Source organism: Chinchilla lanigera, unplaced genomic scaffold, assembly GCF_000276665.1.
Source record: "Chinchilla lanigera isolate Chin_1 unplaced genomic scaffold, ChiLan1.0 scaffold00047, whole genome shotgun sequence".
Taxonomy (NCBI): domain Eukaryota; kingdom Metazoa; phylum Chordata; class Mammalia; order Rodentia; family Chinchillidae; genus Chinchilla; species Chinchilla lanigera.
In genome coordinates, this window is record NW_004955448.1 from 1,905,971 (window position 1) to 1,926,445 (window position 20,475).

The 20,475-nt window shown below is 44.6% G+C and overlaps 1 protein-coding gene across 1 annotated transcript; it reads right to left on the bottom strand.

Annotated features, from left to right (window-relative positions):
• Positions 1-1,507: 1,507 nt before the first annotated feature.
• Siah2 (siah E3 ubiquitin protein ligase 2) lies at positions 1,508-20,475 on the bottom strand (the record flags this gene model as incomplete). Its single annotated transcript, XM_013518651.1, is given in 2 exon segments — positions 1,508-3,071; positions 20,229-20,475. Coding segments are annotated over 2 exon segments (805 nt in total), but the record flags the coding sequence as incomplete, so codon positions are not given.

The following is a 20,475-nucleotide window of genomic DNA, read 5'->3' on the forward strand; positions in this document are numbered from 1 at the left end:
TCACCTTTGGTGTGGTAATTTATTTCCAGGGTCTCCTTCTTTATGGTCTCTTCTTTATAACTTTATCCTTTGTGCGGTGTGGACCAGGGTGGCCTGATTCCCCCCATCATATGTAACAGGAAGGCTAAGATGTGGGCACAGAGTGATGCTGGCTGACAGCTTGCTGCCGGGATGCCATGCACATACCGGGTGCGCTATGAGAGCAGCTCCAGCCCTGAGGGTCAAAGTCCACCTGCTCCTGGATCCTAGTTTCATCTCTGAGAGTCCCCTGCAGGCTGCTAATGTGACTTTCCTGGTGACAGCAGTTAGTTTTCAATCATTCACCAAATATGTTGTTAAGCACCCACTCTGGAAGCTATTTTCCACCTCTGAATAGCTTAGAAGTTACTTCATGTTATGGCTTTGGTGTGGATGTCCCCTCCAAGCCTCACGCAGTCACAGGTGGGGCTTTTTCAGAGGGGGCTGGATCTAGGGTGTGATGGATCCACAGAGTAATGCTAGGATTAAGGGTGCTAGGATGATCCCCTAGGGGCAGATAGCCTGGATTCAGTGAAAGGGTCAGAAAGAGGCTTGCTGCTAGTTACTTATAGTTTGTCGCTTGGTCACTTTTGCTGTCTTCTGCCTGCCATGGACTGTTTCCCCTCTGCCATGCCCACCCTGTCTTGGGAGCCAGCAAACTATGAACTGAAACCTCTACAAACCGTGAGCTAAATAAACCTTTCTCCATTTAACTTTGGGTGTTGGGTATTTTGTCCCAGCAACATGTAACTAAGACACCTTAGGAATACCTTGACTGCCAGAACTCCATGCTGGTAAAAACTCAGCACTCTATGGCACTTAAAATCCAAAATCACCTCCAAAGCTGTCACTTCCATCTGGTACCATGCTAATGAAATCAGGCCACTGGGAAAAGCAGTCTTAAATACATTCAGAGCTAATCTGAATTCATTTGAGAGTTAGGGCTGGAACCTTGGATCAGCCCTGGTACCGTAAGGAATTAGCACCAGCCAAGCCTCTTCTTTTTTATTCTGCAAAGTGGGAGCAGTAATCCTCTTGCACAGAAGTGGGCAGTCAGAAAGCACTGTCCTGGTGAGAAGACTGCAATATCAATGACAGCCCACAGTTCAGGGACATGGACTTGGACTCTGGTGCTGACAGAGACTTGCACCATGACCTTGGACAAATGTTGCATCCTCACGTAGAAAAACACTGATAGCTCTAACCCCAGAGGTAGCAGTGAAATTTTTTTTTTTTTTTAAATTAGGGATCAAACCCATGTTTTGCATTGAGCTACATTCCTAGTCGTTTTTTTGAGACAGGGTCTCACTAAGTAATTAAGTAGCTCAGGCAGGACTCAAACTTGTGATCCTCCTGCCTCAGCCTTGCAAAGTGCTGGGATCATAGGCATGCACCACAATGCTCAGTTGTGGGGAAGCTTTACTACACCTACACATAGTACATGCTCAATAAACAAAGTACTCAGGTAGGAAAATGAAGCACAACATTCATTTTTGAAAAATATTTATTAAAAAACTAAAGTGAATGTGGCAAAAAAACCAACACATACCTTTAAATAGCAAGCATATGACACTGGTTATAAAGCTTTTCCAACTACTGATCTAGTCTTTCACTCCATCTATAGTCCAGGAAGGCTTTGAGGGAGGCCAAGTGTCAACAGGTCATCTGTCCTAGAGGTGAGCAGAAACTGTGTGAGAACTACTAGTGGCCATATGACTTGTTTTCCTGGTGATCCACCCAAACACACTACAGTGACCACATCTCAGGAGCGTGCTCACGTGGACCTAAAGTTCTAGTTTTAATTTCAGGTGGGGTGTTGGGCGGGGATGTGAGGGTGTGAAACAGTAGAAAGACAGACAGTATCAGTAGAGGGCAATCTTAAAGCACCTTTAACATCTGGACCCTTTCCCACAATTTAAGCCAGTAACTCTCAACCTTCATTATGGAAAAGAATCACTTGGTAAGACTATTAAAATTCATGGACTCCCCAAAGATTTGTAAGATATGCACTCCAGGTGGTTTTAGGTATTCAGGTCAGCCATCCAGTTTGAGACACTACTGAAAATGCACTGAAATAATTCCTACCTCCTAAAAACAAAGGGAACCTCCTGACAGTCACTGTACTTTTGCCAACACTGGGGGACCAATACTGGCAAGCAGGCAGGAAGGGGCCTCCAATTTCTAATGTACTGGTCTGTGGAGTCCTGAGCTACATGCCAAGTGTTGTTCAGGAAGTTAAATACAATTTAATAAGAGAGTTGGTTTTAGATCACAGAACAGCCTCCAAATTACTAACAGGCCAACTCCATTCATCCCAGTTTAATGAACTTTGTTGGTTTAATGCCAGATGGGAAGTTGCTGTTCAAACAAAACATGGGGTAACTGTGGGTCCTGACCTGTGAGGACATACTGAATAAAACATCTATAAAACCTTTATGAAACATAGAGCACTGTGCCCAAATAATCTCAATGGTTTATGAAAGCCTCGAGGGGCTTCATGGACAACAGGTAGAAATAGTTACATTGATTCCAAGGTTCCCATTGTCTGCAAAAAGGTGTGCGATGGCTGTGTCAAAAACAAGGCAGTCACTGTTCATGATGGCGGCGGCCACACCGTCGTGAATGGACCGCGGCGTGGCCTCCCAGGTCAATCTCCGTCGGTTCCCGTTCAATTCCAGTCTGTAGGCGAAGTTCTCAGCTTGCTTGCGGGTGCCAATGAGCAAGACAATGGCGAAGAACTGCTGGTGGCCCTCATATTTCTCCTGCTTCTCCAGTACCAGCATGAAGTGATGGCCGAAACACGACTGCATCATCACCCAGTCGACGGCCCCCGGCAGGTTAATGTCTGTAGCTAGGAAAACGATGTCTTCTCCCTGAAGCGTGGTAATGCTCTTGTGGGCGTGCATTAGGTGGGACATCACGGCTTCCAAGGACCCTTGCCACTTGCAGGAGGCGCCGGGACAGGGGCAGGAGTAGGGACGGTATTCACAGATGTCTTCGTGTTCTGGCTTCTCTGTGTGGTGCAGAGTCAGGGAACAGCCCGTGGTGGCATACTGCAGACAAAGAAACACAGTGTGTCATCAGGCCACCGCACAGCTCTCACCAGGGCGAGCCTCTGAGGTCCCTACCCACTCAGCTTCCTGGGTTTATGCTGTATCCCTCCTCTTCTTGTGGTCAGCGCTAGGGATCGAAGCTAGGGTCTTTGCACTGAGCTACATCCGTGGCCCCTTAAAATTTTTTTTTTCTTTTTAAAGTTGGCCAGCCTGGGCTAGAACTTGTGATCCTTTGGCCTCAGCCTCCTAGAATATTGGGATTGCAGGCATGTACCACCATGCCCAGCTTTACTCTGTATTATCTCAATCACCTCGGTTCAAGATGAGTGAAGCGTTTCACACAGAAAGTCTCAGTGCCTATGCATCATTAATACTGTACTATCTTGCATTAAAATTAGGGGCATTTCCAGAATCAGAAATATATTGCTTTTCATGCCTCTCTTTCATTACTTTTAGCAGATGAAAACTAGTTCTTTTACTGCAAATTTCTCAAACGAAAATGCTGAGCCAACCTGCTTTGTCCTTAGTTTCTGTGAACCTTTTAAAAAGGAATTTAACTGCTTGGGGGACAGGGAATATTAGATGTCTCCAGACTAGTTCTTGCATAAAGGCAATTTTGAAAATACTATCAGTCTTTCTGCTGGCCCCTGCTATTCCTGCTTGACTCAGGCTAGCGGCTCAGGTAGGCCGCGGAGAAGGCTGCCCTTCGGGCCTTGCTCTTGAGGGCGGTGTGACCGGGTGAGAGCAGAGGAAGGCTGCAGGCCACTTCACACTGCAGGAAGTTCACCTCCTGCGTCGGACCTTTCTCCCCGAGCACTGCAGCCTCACTTTCGGGGTGGAAGGAAATCTCATTCAAGTTTCTTAACCACTCAGAAGGCTGCTTCTGAGCTTGGCACCAGTGCAAGTGGGAGGGCCTCGCCCTCTTCTCAAAGCCTGCCGGGCTTTCCCCTGACTACCTGCTCAGGTTCAACTAGGCAGACATCTTTTTAAGAAGAGGCACATCGGTCCTTGCAACAAGATGCGGCGCTGGAATTAGGGAGCTTTCTCATCGGGCCGCCCTCAGACACTGCCTCTTATGGTCTAGAGCTAAAATGTCCTCTAGAAGTCTCATGTGCATGGAAGGCGGTTGGGATGGGAGGCTGTAATCATCTACTGATGAGTTTACTAAACGAATGTGCCGCTGGGAGGCGGGGCCCGGGTGCATGCAGGGGTCCCAGGGAAAGGTGTCACCTAGAAGGGTGCATCTGGCTTCTAGTTCTTCCGTTCTCTCTCTGCTTCCTGGCTGCCATGGGCTGCGCACCTCTGCCTTTGTCATGTCCCTCTGCCATCCTGTTTCTGCCTTGGAGCCAGCTGACCGTGTACTGGAATCCTGAGCCAAAGTAACCCTCTCTTACTTAAGTTGTTTTCTGTATTTCATCCCAGTAATGAGAAAGTTACTAAAGTTACTGAGACACTGCCCTCGCAGGGCAGGGCGCTATCCTCCCTTGTCCCCATGTCGACACTCCCGACACACACAGCTCATCTATCATGGCAAAAGACCACACTGAAAGGAATTAGACTTCAGCTCCCAACCAGCACAAAAATGGCCACGTTAATTCCTAGATAAAGAATCAGCTCACAAAGACACACTTGCCCAGAGTATTGTGGTACTGTCATACAACAAATTTAGAGTTTTATCACCTTCTGGGATAAACTAGAAGTCAGTCGTACATCCCGAGAGCACAAAGTAGCAGTTAAACTGGATTACTAAACTTGGATTCCCCCACTCCACTGAGACAGAAAGGCTCCAAATAAGGGCAGGACCATGTCATTTTTCTGAAATGCTGTGTCTAAATGCTGAAAAACCAAAACAAACAAAAATATCAAGTCAGATAAGACGGCACAAACCTGTAATCCCAGCACTCAGGAGGCTGAGGCAGGATCACGTCTTTGGGGCCAGCCTGGGTTACACGGTGAATGTGAGGCCAGAACTATGTAATCAGACTCTATAACCCACCAACCAACCAACCAACACAAGCTGGGTATGGGCATGGTGGCACACACTGTAATTCTAGCACGTGGGAGGTTGAGACAGGAGGACTGCCTTGAGCTTGAGGCCAGCCTGGCCTACATAGCAAAACCCTGTCTCAAAAAAACAAAAAACCCAACCAAACCAAACAAAAAATCCCCAAGGTGTTTTTGCTTCTCCCTACAATGCCCTACGGAACTTTCTCATGCATTTTTAGTAGGTCAAATTCTAGTCTTTAAAATGTATTTACCACTAGCAACAAGGAGGCACTGAACCCCCACATACAAGGTGCTAAGCTCTGGCCACTGAGAGGATACAGAGGCAAAGACGGCAGCTTCTACCATTAGGAAGATTAATTTCTAATTAATAAAGAGGCTTAAAGAAAAAAATGCAGCTCAACCCCCACCCCCACTGCCATCCTCTGTACCTAAAGCAGATTATAATCTTCAATAGAAACTGGCAAGAATATTTCACCACTAGGTGCTTTGCTGATAGGAATTGCTGCTCATCTTTTTGAACCATGGGCTAATTTTTAAAGCCCGGATATAAAAACTCAGACTGGAGGAGAAACAAACACACCCATGTATATTTACACTCTATGTTCTTAACTCCCTGTGAACTGCATTTTAAATCTGGGGTGCGAATAGGAATACAGAGCCTCCTGATGTTCTTCTTAAATGGTGGTGAAGTATTTCTGTTCAGAGGGTAGAAAAAATAACACACACACACATACAATAAAAATAGAAAGAACTGCCCAGAGCCTGGCAGATTCTCTAGCTGAAACAAGCCCTCAATGTTTGGATCAGAAGACATCTCAGAACGGGATGTTTACCACAGCTGCCCAAGAATAAGCCCAGGAACAAGATGAACTCTGGCAAAGACGTCCAGAAAAGTACCACCTGCTCCGCTGCCCAAAGCCCCGCGCCACTCCACGTCCGTGGACACAACACTGACAACGGGCATTTGTTACCCGGGATTGTTTTAGGACTTTTCCCACTCAAGTAGGAGTATTTATATTCTGAATTATTTGGTTTGCCTTACAAGTCTCACATTCAACTCTTCCCTCAACCCAAACATAGAGAAGAGGGCACCTTCCCAAAACATACAAATAGAAGTCATTACTTTGCATCTGTGTGGACAAAGATCTTATAAAAGATCTTGCTCCAGCTTCTATTAACTAAGATAAATATATTTTTAAAGCCTTTGGTGCTCACTCTGATGTTTTCTAAACAAGCTGATCCTTAATGCCAATTGTTCCTTCTCTTACTATCATGGGTAAGGATGTGTATTCGGGACCACTAGGCCCACTTTCATGGCAACTAGATTACAGAGGATCTAGTTTTTAGATCTAGTTTTAGAAAAGAAAATTTCTAAACACACACATTGCATCTGTACCATATCTCACACTGCAACAGTACTGGTATTATTTTAAGAAGACATTCCCAACACAATGGGTGTTCCTGTCACCTCCATTAGGTGCTCCCAGCCAGGGATTAGAGAGGGCCGTAGGGGTCTGTGAACTCCCTGAGACTGTATGTAAAATGTTTAGATGCCTTGGACCCGCAAATCCCAATCTCACCGGCCCCTGGCCTTCGGCATGTGCTTCCATGGAAAGCTCTGGGGTTTCCAGGCATTGCCAGGACAGGAACCTCTGCCCCGGAGCACACAGCGAGAACCAGCTATGGGTCCTGTACTCCAAGTGTTTTCAGTGGAGCGGGGCCGTACACAACAATGATAATGCAGTATAGTTGACCCCCTTCATCCAGAGTTTGGCTTTCCTTGGCTTCAGTCACCTGTGGTCAATCACGGTCTGAAAATATAACATGCGAAATTCCAGATATAAACAATTCAGGAATGTTAAACTGTGCACTGTTCTGAGCAGTGTGATGAAATCCTATGTGAATCATTCCATTGTTGGTGTATCCATGCTGTATACACTGCCTACGGCTCAACAATCCAGGGTCATTTGAAGCAGATCGTCTTCCTCCTGATATATTTTCAGGAAGTCAACAGCAGCCTCATATAACCTTATAACATCTGTCACCTCACTCCATCTCATCCCTAGGCACTGTATCATCTGACATCACAAGGAGGAGGAAGGTGGGTAGAATACTATACAGTATTTGGAGAAAATGAGGCCATATTCATATAATTTCTTCATAGCACGCTGTTATAAATGTTCTACTTCATACTTAGCTGCTGTTAATTCTCCTGCGGTGCCTAATTTATAAATTAAACTTTATCATAGGTATGAATGTGTAGGGATAAAGATATAGTATATACAGGGTTAATACCATTCATAGTACTATCTCCTAGGCATCCCAAAGGGGTCTTAAAATATAACCCCCGAGGATAAGGGGGGAGGATGTACATCATAAATACAAATGGGGAGAACAAGAGTGTGACAGGCGATTTCAAGGTGGGACAGGGTGGGGAGAAAGGGATAAGAGAGCGTTACTGTAGAGGGAGTGGACTGTGGATGAACCAGTTCCATGGCGAGTGGAGGACATAATGGCAGCAAAATTAATGAAGGTACGTCAGGGACTTCACTGGCCATTTATTTTCAAGATTTCTCTACCATGGAACTACTGACTTTTGAGCCCGACATTCTTTGTCGTGGGGGCTGTGCTGTGCTTACGGCATATTTAGCAGCCTCCGTGCCTCCATGCATCAGATGCTATCAGCAACTGCCCTCTGTCCTCAGTTATGGCAACTCGAAATGTCTCTGGGCACGGCCAGATGTCCCCTAGCAGGCAAAACCATCCACCTGGGAACCACTGACTTCAGTGAGAATGATTGAGCTGATTCTCATAAATGACAAAAACCAGGCTTCTGGGCAGCCACCTTTGTGGCTGCAGGAAGGGCCCAGGCAAGTAACAGATCTAGCTGGTCCCTGCCCCAGCCCAGGCCTCCTGCCCTGCACACAACAGGCACAAGCATCACACAGTCAACACGGTGAGATAAGGGAACGGAAATAATTTCTATCTGAATTCACTCCCAGCCCCTCACCCAACACACGCCAAATGTAGAGTACCCAGATTCCCTGCTTTGGAAGTAAGTTGTTACATAAGCTCCTTTAGTCTGCAAGGAGATTCTGGAGGAATCAGTGCCCAAGTAGTGCAGCAGCATCTCACAGCGGGACCCCATCCTTCTCTAGCATCTGGCAGGAAAGTCCTGAAGCTTCACCTTGCACACACTGACTAGGACTAGCTCCACATATGTGAAGGAGTCACAGTATCTGTAGCTGGATGGGAGGGCTTTCCTTAGGGGACTGCTTCTGAGCCATGCCCTTCTGTGACCGAGAGAAAGTCCCTGGGTGGGTTCATGGAGTGCTGGCTGAGTTCCCTGGGCACATCCAGTCCTATAAATGAGATTTCTCTCTGGGGGAACGACGTGCTCATTTTCTCTGGGGGAGAACTGGTTTTAAGTAAAACTCTCCAAAGAAACACACACATACCAAACCAGCGGGGTGGGGGAGTGGGGGAGAAACTCAACGCTAAAAAGAATGCGGGGAAATCACATTTCTGACTTGTCTTCAGAAACTTTTCAGTTGCAATGGCTCAAAGGTCTTGTGCAAACATGTTCTGCCGCTGACAGGCTGACAGGCAGTATGTAACGTAGTGCCGCGTTTCTGTGTCCTTGTAGAAAGTGGTAAATAGTTCCCATTCTTTTCCTGGTCCTGTTTAAGGTGGAATTTAGGCAGTTTTTTTTCTTTTTCAGCACAGAAATCCTTTCATATACAAATACACGCAACTGGCTACATTAGAACATAGTCAAACACTAGACACCTGTTGTTTACCTTATAAACATTCCCATTATATGTTTTGAAATGAGTATATCCGCAAACTAACCTCTCTTAGCTGGAATGCATGGGTGGTGTGACAGGTTTAGAACAAGAAACTTGATTCCATGCAACTGAAGAATGACTAAATTCCAATAATCAACAATCTACTACAATGGAGGAGCGCAGAGCTCCAAGACCCATGCCTCTGGGGCACTACGGGACCAGCATCCTGCCTCAACCTGCTTGCCTCCTAGGAAGCAGCTAGAATTTATTAGCAAAGTAGCTGCCAGTAGCTCAAATGAGAATGTGTTTTTCTCAAATGATAAAAACAAAGCACAATCAACATTTTGTTGTTGATGTGCATGAACTTTTGAATTAAATACAAAGAAATCAGTATCTCAGACTAAGTAAAAACAAGCAGCCCTTTCCCTGCAACCTAAAGAAGCTGTAATGACCACAAAATGCACACGGAGACTAACTGCAATGCATGACCCTGGACAGTAAAACCAAGGTCCCCGCAAAGGGCATTACCAGGGCAACAGCTGAAATTTGAATATGGACTGTGGGTTAGATAATGGTATCTACTGGGTATCAAATTTCCTGATTTTGGTAACTACTATAATTACAAGAGAAATGCCCTTGTTTTAAGAGAAACGCAGTGAGGGATTTAGGAGAAAGGGGAAAGGATGCTTGCAATTTACATTCAGATAGTTTAAAAATATATGTATGAGTGGACGGCACACAAATGATAAAGCAAATGGAGCAAAAAGGAAATAACTGGAGAATCTGGATAAACGATATTTGGGGAGTTTCTGTACTATTATTGCAATTCTTGGTGAGTCTAAAATCATATCAAAATAAAATGTATTAAAGAATCCAGGGATTAAGTGTACTTACATTATAATGTGAGGAATTGGTTGAATGATCATGTGTGTATTTTCTAAAAGGAACATATACTTTTAATTACATACCTACAAGGACACGGAAACAGTCAGTGGTGGAGGCAGCATTCCGCCTGTCCTCCCGTCCTTCCAGAGCTTGCAGGCAGCTGGCCAGTCTGTGGCCCTGGCCTGCAGTTTCTGGCCACTGCAGCTCCATCACCCCCCACTCCAGTGGTCCAAAGCAAACTCCCATTCAGTTCCAGGCCCATCTGACAGGGGAGCTCTGGGCGTGAAATTCATCCACTCCCCCTTTCCTTAAACGTTTTCTTTTTAGTACTGTATGTACTAGGGAGGTGGACGCAGATGGAAGCATGTATGAGTTCACCTGGAAGAATGAATTCCTCAAAGTCTAATTCGCTATGTATGATCAGCGGATCTGCAGGAAACTACTAGTGGAAATCTCTAGTTTCTCACTTTTGCAAAAGGGAACAGGATCAAGAGATGGAAGGAGAAACAAAGGGAGGAGACAGGGATAAAAAAACAGAATTAAGATGTGTTCTTACAGGGACCAGCGCCCCACAACCACTGCAATCATCACTGCAGACACGAACTGATAAAAAGTATCTTCTCAACATTTTTGAGACTTATTCAAACAGAAGTGCAGCCAAGCCTAGCGCAGATCCACATCTTAGTAAAATGTGACACGTAAAATGTGACGCGCAACAAGCGGTTACATTTTACCACTTTTTAAAGAACTTCTAGGGATTCAGGCGAGTCCTCTTCTGAATAAAAATGCTTCCCTGAGCTGGGAGTGATGGGGCACACCTGTAATCCCAACACCCTGGGAGGTTGAGCCAGGACGATCTCAAATTCAACCCCAGCCCCGGCAATTTAATAATTCAGTGAGGGCCTATTTTTAAATTTAAATTTTTTTTTTTTAAAGGCTAAAGATATAGCTCAGCGAGAAGGCCCTAGGTTCAGCCTCTAGTACTGCCCCCACCCCCCCAAAAAAGAAAAAAAGTTTACCCGCTCCCAAAATGCCACTGAATGCCTCTGATTATTTCTCAGTTTCTTTTTTGTTCTATTAATTTCGTTTACCTTTTAATTGATTTACTGATTTATTACCTGCTTATTGCCCACCCAGTTTCTGCTGATAAATGAATAATCAGTCTTCACCTGTAAAGACTAAAATAAATGTTACCCATCATGTAAATTTTCCTTTAGTTAGATGTCTTACTATAGAACTTAGCATTAAAACTATTTCAATAGACCTTACCAGTGTAATAAAAGCGTTTTATTTTAGATTTCAGGTACTACAGCTTTGTTATTTTTGATAAAGGTATTTCACATATTGTATTTATAAAAACTAGTGGATTGTGGTGTTTATAGCTCTTGTGAAATCTTATATACACCAGAAACAACAGTACCACTGTCCTTGACATGGCCTCTTAAAATGTGTTTACAACCACTGGTATAGCAACTATGATTAGAACTCAAGTAGCCCTGTCTTCCTGTGTGACCTTGAGCCCACCAAGTCACATATGAAAGGGTCCATAAAACTGTCTACGATTCACCTCTTGATGATTTGCTGTCGAAGAGCTGTGCGCTCAAGTTATTCATGCTCACCTGGGAGACAGGACAAAGTTCAATCTTTTCTTAGGACTGAATTATACTCACCATGCATCGGTTTAGCTTCCTTCCTCCAAGTAGCAAGAGGAAGCTATATACTGGTGCCATGGACTGTAGCATATTTTTACTGAACTCAGATGGTAAATTCATCACCTCCACTGTGAGGCAGGGCAGAGATAATTATCAACTGGTTGTGCAGTAACGGTTCTGCTGATAATAATACAACAAGACAATATTACTCAGCACCAGAACTGTCAGTGTCACCCAAAGGTGGTGAGAAGAAGAAGATACTAACTTTGCCACTTTCTTCTGGGGAAGGCAATCTAATTAAAATCTCGGGCTCAAAATTCACCCTTTGCCTAAGAGAACAACAGACCACACGGTGCAGACAGCTTTCTTACAGAAGTGTGTGCTGGTAGAAGACTTTGGAGTAATTATTACCAGAGAAATCTGAGAACAAGATGCTATGGGAGGAAGGCTGTGGCCTTACAAAGACTCTCTGGGCTGGCAGAAGTTTATTTTTCATCTTTGCAACTTTAAACAAAAGTTGACTTTTGACCATGCATGTTTCTCATCTGTCCATAGCCAAAGTTAGCAGGCAACATGTGGTCTTGGAGAACCAGTTTTGTGAGGTCCCTTCTGATGTTCAAGCAAATAAAAGCACTTAAAGGGCAGAGCAGGGTCAAAGGCTTTCTGCCATGTTACCAGTACCCTGCCCTCTTTTCAGTTATGCCCTCAGGTTCTCAACTGCACAAGCCTTTAACTGCCCTGACCATCTTCAAACACTGCTACTTCTCTATTTCTTTACTACAGTAATCAAATTCAGCAGTTTTAAGTGGCAGAGTTATCAGATTGGCCAATAAAAACACAAGATGCCCACTATCTTCTGAGCTATATTTGAAATATACTGTAGTTATACCCTATTTGTTATTAACTTGAAACACAAATTAACTAAGTCCTCTATATTTTACTTAGCGTTTCCATTAAGAGGGTCCCTCTGAGACCACAGTCACTGCTCCAAAAGACATTACTTGAGTCTAGAATGGGAAGGGGGATCGCTGCTCCTCAGCAGGGTGGAACAGGCAGCAGAAACAGGAAGAAGTTGTAGTAGAAAAACACTGTATGCATAATTACATGGCCCTGAGTGGAGTTTCTGTTAGACTTAAAATCTGTATGACCTTGGGCAAACACTGCAGGGAGCACACTAACCACATCCTACCTCCTTTACAAAGGAATCAGGAGAATAACACGAGACCACATGCCTATGGCAAGGAAAGCAACGTTCTCTACCAACAGCTCTGCCGGCCTTTCCACAGGAGCCCATCGGGATCTTCCGCCTTTCCTTCATGGGCAAAGGGCCACTCATTTTCAAACACAGCTGACACCACTGCCGTGAAGTCCCCAGACTCCTCTCTCCTGCTGCACATCAGAAGGGCTCTGCTGCCCGCTCACCTTGAAACATGAAGTTTCAGAAGGACAAGGCCAGTGAGAGGTCGCAATGGCCAGCCAGGCAGATGCGCTGTGGGAAGAGCCGCACCTGGTGTTACAGGAGATTCCCAGGTGAGATTCAGGGTGACTAAAAGCTAGTAGCAGATCAGCAGTACCCGACTCTGGTCTGGGTTACATCACAGAGCAGCCTAAACAGAACCAGGAGGACCCCACTCAGTGGTGGGATGCAGGGAAGAAATCAGCTCTCAACTGCAAATGATTCTAAGGTATAATGCAACTTGGTTTTACTATTGAAAGCGTACATATACCCTTTGTATTTTTTTTTTTTTTTTTTTTTGGTACTGGGAATCAAACTCAGGATCTTGCACTTGCCAGGCAGGTGCTTGTGCCACTGAACTATATCCCCGGGCCTTATACCCTTTGGCTCAACATCCAAATCCTAGGATTTTATTCTTAGGAAATGATTACTTTTTATGCACAAAGAATCAGCTAAAAGAAAAACAGTAAAAAGATAAAACAACTTAAATGACACAAACAACAGGTTGATTAAATAATTCCGGTGCTGTTTCTGAATTGCAAAATTAGTAGCCATTCAAAGTGGCCATAAGTTGGGTATGGTGGTGGATACCTGTAATCCCAGCACTGTGGGAGGATGAGGTAGGAGGATCACAAGTTCAAACCTAGCCTAGGCAACTTAGGGACTTAGTAAGACTGTGTCTCAAAGTAAAATATAAAACAAAAACCAGGGATGTAGCTCAAAAGTGAAGGCTCTGCGTTCAATGCTCAGCATCGCAACAAACACGGCCTTAAAGAATATTTAACAATGTAATGTAGAAAAGCAGTCATGAGATATGAGATTACAAAAAACAGGTTATGAAACAGTATGTTAAATGAGATTCCCCATATTAGCTGCATTTTCTGGGGGGCGGGGACTTCACTGATTTACGGGTAACATTGCAAGGATATATGCAAAATGGTAAGCGGACTTAGAAGATATAATTTATACCACTTTCTATATGTTCTACATTTAAAAACAGTAATTTAAAAAAGCATGTAACTACAGTGCATAAAATGAGGCACACAGAATATCACATATACATTTTAAACAATGCTTCATCAAACCAGGCTTCCTCTTTTTAAAAGCATTAGAAAAATGAAAAAAAAAGTATCACTGCCAACCCAATTCCAGGGCCAAAGTTCTCAGCTCTATGAGAACCCTACAAGATTAGGAATAGAGAAGAGAAGCCTAGTGGGAGAATCTGTGGGAGGAAACAGAAGATTTCTTTTCTTTTCTTTTTAACGTTTATGCCCGGACCTGGCCTCACACTTGCCCGTTCACCCCCTAACTGCGCACACGTACGCAGCGCCAGCCTGCGCTTGGCACTTTGCATGAGCTGTTCCCACGCTTGAGCCTCACAGCAACCCTACCACCACTCCACCTCACTGCTGAGCCACTGAGCCACGGAGAGACGGCCAGCCAGTCACGGCAGGGTGCAGCGGCCATGTGGGCCAGAGCCTGCCCTCAGAACTACCAGCCAGAGGGAGGCCGGGGGAGGGTGACCAAACACACTACCTTTGCTGAGTCACACCTTTAAAAGGGGGTAACTTTTCATCACACATGTCATACAGTCTAAAACAGAATCATTACACAAAATTTGTACCAAAATGAAAATGAGGAAAATGAGTTTCCTCATTTTCAAGGAACTAAGAGAAAGAGACATCTGAGGCAAAGTTAATGAAATGCTGCTAGAAAATTTTCAGTACCTGTTATAAGGTTTGGAAAGCACACTCTAAATAGAAAGACATCTTTGATCAGGAAAATAAGACATTCTTATTTTCCCTTTCTCGACACCCAGAGAGCCGTGTCCTAGCACTGCAGATGATCGTGTCCTGTGCAACTCACCAACAGCGCTCTGTGCTTCTGAATGTGGCACTGGGTTTAGCGAGTGCACGCGCTGCACGTCTCCTTGAAGGAGTGAGGGTCTTAGGGGTCTGAGCAAGATATGCTATTTCTTGCAAGTTTTATCAGAAGTACATGTCTGGCCCTTAAGATATTCTGCACCAGGGTCTTGCCATATGGTGAATTGAAGTCAGGACCTCGCGCTTGCCAGGCAGGCACTGTGCCACTGAGCTGAACTCCCAGCCCCTCTTGCTATACTCTTATGTGTACAGCACTACCTATAGGGATTTTTTTAAAGGCTGCAATACAGAAGGGAGGCTCTGATCTCTTTTTTTTTTTTTTCTTTCGGTGTTTTGAGACAGAGTCTCACTATGTTGTTCAGGCTGGCATTGAATTCAATTATGTAGCCAAGCCTGACCTTGAACTCAGGCAATGCTCCTGCCTCAGCCTCCCAAGTGCTGGGATCATAGGTGTGCACCACCATGCCTGGCTGGGAGAATATAATCTAATCTCAGGCTGGTACTTTAGAGGTCAAAACAGCTGCACTTTTTAATAAACCTCCATTCTGGCTGTTCTGATGAGCTTTAACAGTACTCTATTCCAGTTCGAGGTCATGGTGACCTGTAAAAAATCTTTGGTCAATGACATGTAGAATAAGCATTAAACTTCAGTACAGTTATATATTTCAGTGATGCTACTCTGAACTTGACACTCAAAAGCTGTTCTGTCAACACTGTTCTTTAACATCTTGAGCCTTGGTGTTAAAGAATGTGAACCGTAGCTCTTGACAGCTCATTCTAGGGCTAACCTCATTAACATCAGGCAGTGGTGAGGACAATTTCCAAAGCAAGCGACCGTATCTGGAAGAACAGTTGAAGAGCTCTTGGAGACTGTTTCCGCTAGCTGGCTTATTACCCTCTCAGACTTCTAAGTGGCCAGCTATCAGCTCACCAGCACCCCGACGCCACCATCCTCATGTGAAACGGTGAGGCAGAAGCCCTCTACAGCACTTCTGGTCTCATCTCAGCCCTCACTAGCTGGGTTTTATCCTTGTTCTTTCTGAAGGATGAACAAAACAGCTCAGGGAAGTCATGACTAGACAAAGTCATACAAAGCCAAGACTTTGGAGAACCTAGTTCTTCTGCCTCGTATCTAGTGCTTTTTCTCCCTGGACCACTTACTGGATTCCTGAAAGAACCCTGGCATAATCATGTAGGCCAAGACTGTCCCTTAAGGACCCATAGATGCAAAAAATAAACTGACTTGTACAAAGTCAAACACCTAGTCACTAGGACAACAGTTAAGGTCCCCAGACGGCTAAGATGAGTATTCTCTTGGCAAAATAAAGTTGAAAAGAAAACAAGCTACAAAATCTCTGCTGGATCTATCAGAGTGCCAAAGTTAATGGATGACAGTGATTACGTGAGAACTTCCAGGCTTGATGAATGCTTTCTACAAGACAGCCAAAGCAGAGGGTGTACTCAGGCAGTTGGAATTTGGCCTGTAAGCACTGTCAGTACATTTGAATTTGGCCAATGGTAGAAAAAATTGAGATATTTAACATAAAAGTCCAGATTTCTGGCAAACAAAACAAAACAAAACAAAGGTCTTGTATGGCTGTATCCACATCCTCACGTCCATCAGTTCACCAGTGCTGAGTGTGGGTTGCTCTCTGGTTTTTATCTGTTTTGTTTTTGAGCCAGCATCTCGGTATGCTTGGCTCCCCACTGCTTCCACTGCTTCTGGAGGCCTTGCAGCCCCAAGGCCACGTGTCAGATACTTCTCTCCCTTGCATTATTACCTGGTCCTTGCTGGTACTTAGAGTCTGTTTAGATGGGGTCACATTGAGGGCCTTTTGAACTTTCAATTAGGTTATGTAATTTTTTTTTTTTTTTTTTAAACAAAACTGTCACAATTTAATCGTGGGGAAGACTTCTCTGGCTGAAACTTTCAAATTCAATGGGTGAGCCAAGTGTGGTAGTGCATATCTGTAATCCCCGCTCTGGGGGACTGAGGCAAGATGGGGACTGAGTGTCTCAGCAAGACTCTGAATCAAAATAAGAATAAAAAACAGATGGAAGTATAGCATTAGCACAAAGGGCCTGGGTTTAATCCCCAGGAACACACACACACACACACACACACACACACAGATTTAAAAATTGTAAAATTCTACAATTATTTGGAAACATACTACTAGAAACCTTTTTTTAAAACAGAGGACAAAGAAAAAGTAGAAAGTGTGTCTTAATGTGAGTGGGCTGGCGTGGTACCTTTTCCTACAGTGTAGAGAGAAATACCTGGCTGATATCAAAATGCACTGCTGAATGGTGAAACACATTGAGTTGTGACACAAACTGGTCAACCACACTCCTACACACACACTGAGGTGATGGGTTCAAGATTTGTGAACAGGGTATCAAAGTTCTCAGCTATAGAATGGACTACAAATATTGTAAGTGGAAGAGCACTATATGCTGATGCGATCCCTTCTGTATATGGTACCCTGAATCAAAGGTGTGGCAACACGCTAGCCTTTAATTAAGTGGCCGCACACCCACGTAAGGCAACTATTTGGCAACACTTCCGATTTTTGGCTAATTGAAACATGACCAGACCAGGTTTACGTTGGATTAGTCCAATCAGAAGCTCATTTGATGAAGTCATCCAAACAGATGGTTTTATTACTGTCATCCACCCTGAGTTATGACGTGGAATCCTAGAGTATAAATACAATTTCAAAATCCCTATGTAATACAGGGTAGTACCAAGCATGCTGTTTGTGAAGCAAGTTCACAGACTGGCCCACTGACTGAATGTGTGAGTCGGCGAATCAGTTAACACTTAGCTATTTTACAGGCAGGCATGAATTTCCTCATCTGAAAAAAAGGCGAATAAATGCTGCTTCATGCAAAACAGCTGGCACAAATTCCAGATAGCCTCCTCTTTTTTTTATAGGATGCTAAAAGGTCCAGGTCCTTAGAAGACTCATTCTTCATTTATGTGTGTGGAAATCAAGGCCTTCACAGGTAGTCTTGGGAAACATGGCCTGAGCCCAGCAGCTCTTGGGATGTGAGCTTTAGTACTTTACCTAACACTGCTTTGCTTGACTAAACCATCTCACAAAAGGTTTCAAAAACAAATGGAGACAGCGAAAAGGCAGTCCCTAGGACTTCTAGGAGCCTCAAAGTACAAGTTAGAACTAGGTACATAGACCTCCCTTGTTTTCAGCTTGACATGGGCCTTATTCATTTCTCATCCTCTCCAATTAATGTGTCTTGGTTGGTCACTGGGCCTATGCATATGTCCAAATTTAGTTTATCCATACTAACTGGCTGAGTTGCTCTATTAATAGTCTGGATCACTGGTCAACCAAGGGAGAGGCAGGCACACACTAGCTTTGCAAGTCTCACACAACAGTCATCACCATTCTAAGCTCAGTTCCTGGCCTGCAGAAGAACAGGTGATCCTTTTCAATTTCAACTGGCAAAGTGATGGCTTTGGCCAACTGCTTTCTCACAAAGACTTGGAAAATCAATGACATGCACAGTAAAGCTTAGCACTTGATTCCCAAGAGACTCTTTCAAGAATGACTTCATGAGCCTGTTTACATCTTAGCAGAGAACACATGCTTCACAAGGAACCAGAATTCTAGATCCTGAAAGTAAAACTCCATATTCCATACAGCCTGTTTCCTTCCCTCTTATGATATTTTAAAAAATAAATTAAGGTATATTGACTGATATCAAATGCTCACTGTGAACTATAAAAATCAGCTCTACCAGCCACTGAAGGTTTATTGGAAAGTGAAGGGAGAAGATGGCTCTCCAGGAAGCCTCTAAGGCTCCCTTCCAGCTCCCCAGTATCTCTCAAATATCAAATACCCACGCTGCGTCAACTGTCATCAACTCTTCTCTGATCAGTAGGCTGCCACCTCCTTCTTGACTCTAAGAAAACTACAGAAATATTTTAACCAAATTGTATGAGAAATAATGCCTGAGCTGAGTGAATTAGTAAGCGTTACAGGAGGGATTCAAAGCAAAGTAATTTATTAAGGTTATCTCAGACCCCATGGTCCAAACGCTGATTTAAACCCTTATTTGAATATGCTATTTTAAACTTGATTTGCGGCAGAGCAGAGAACCAAATTGAAGCACTCATTTTACTGACCTGAGTCTCAAGTATGAATTCTCCTGTGAATTATTTTTAATTTAAAAATGAGCTCTTGCCCTATAAAATAAGCAGCACCAAGGTAAAATGCGAGATAGACTAAATGGCCCACGAAACAGAACAGCTACTTCTATTTTAAAATACTGAGAAGTATTAATGACATTATTTCCACTTCAAAGATGAGAAAATGAACTCTACAGTATAGCTCTACTTTATCGTGAGTTATAGATAAGTACTGTACGTCTATGCAGATGTTTCTGAGGCTATTAAAAGTTTTGGATGTAGGTAAACAAATATTATAATATGAACACCCAATGCAGTACTCAGTAGCCATTTAAAATACAATGAGGCTGAGCTAGATTTCAGACATTAAAAAAAGACGTGATAGTATGAATTTAAAAGACAAGTTGCAGGACTCAATTTCTGGAGAAAAATTTATGTCTATGTGTGGGTATAGAAAAATCTTCAGACACAATGACATCATGATTCTGTATTTAGCTGCGAGGGTGTACATATATATGGTTTCAGAAGTTTATAGAGACGCATACTAAACCTAAAAATGGGGGCGGGGGAAAGGGAAAAGACACTGGTCTGTCACTTCCTTTGCCTTTGTGGTTATATTTTTCACAAGCGCATTGGTAACTTTTTAAATTCAAGTCTAAAGTGCCGGGTATTAAAGACTGACAATAGCTCCTGCGTGCCCTGGTAAAATTCCTGACTGATTCTCGTGCTCACTGCACTTAGCACAAAAACGCAGCCAGAACTCCTCAGTCCATCCCAGTCCTTCGGAGCCTAGGAGAGGAAAAGGCGTGGCCTGCAGGGTTTTTTCACTGCCGGAGGAAAACAGGCCGTAGGCGCCTTTCCCCCCACCTACACTCCAGAGAGCTCTCCCACGTGTCAGGGGTGTGCAAATGGTTGGTTGAGGGTCCAGGAGGAATCCGGCAACAATCCTGCCAAGCCGAGGACTGGTAAAGGGTGCGATGAACTCGCCCACTTCCTCCCTCCTCAATCCCCACAGTCCGCTTCGCAGTCAAAGTTTACTTGCGGGGCCAACCCTAGCGAACACACCCGAGTACACGTCTGCAGAGGACGCGGGCTGGGAGAGCGGTGATGTGTTCAAACGCCCAGCCAGCGAGCGTCAGTGTTTCTTGGATCAGTGTTCAGACAAATGTCAGCCCAGAGCTACTCCCAAAGCAGCCAGGTGGCCATGGAGAGAGTGTAATTTCTTTCTGAAACGACAGATGCCATCTGCCTCTCAGGGCCTGCGAGCGCGCTGGAGGGCACCGGAGGTCCGGAAGGGCGCCGGCAGCAGTGCGAGAGCCGTCCCTGGGCTTACCTTACAGGGGAACAGCACTGCCGAGGCCACCTTCTCCATAGCCAGGTTCCTGATGCTGGGCGTCAGGGCGCCCCTGCACGTCGGGCAGCAGCTCAACTTCTGGCGGCATTGGTTACACACCAGGTGCCCGGCCTGGCACTGCAGGATGGGAGGCAGGACATAGTCAAAGCAGACCGGGCACTCGAAGAGCGAAGTCAGCTCGTGGGGCTGCGGGGACACCGGGCCGGCCCCGCCGCCGCCGCCCCCA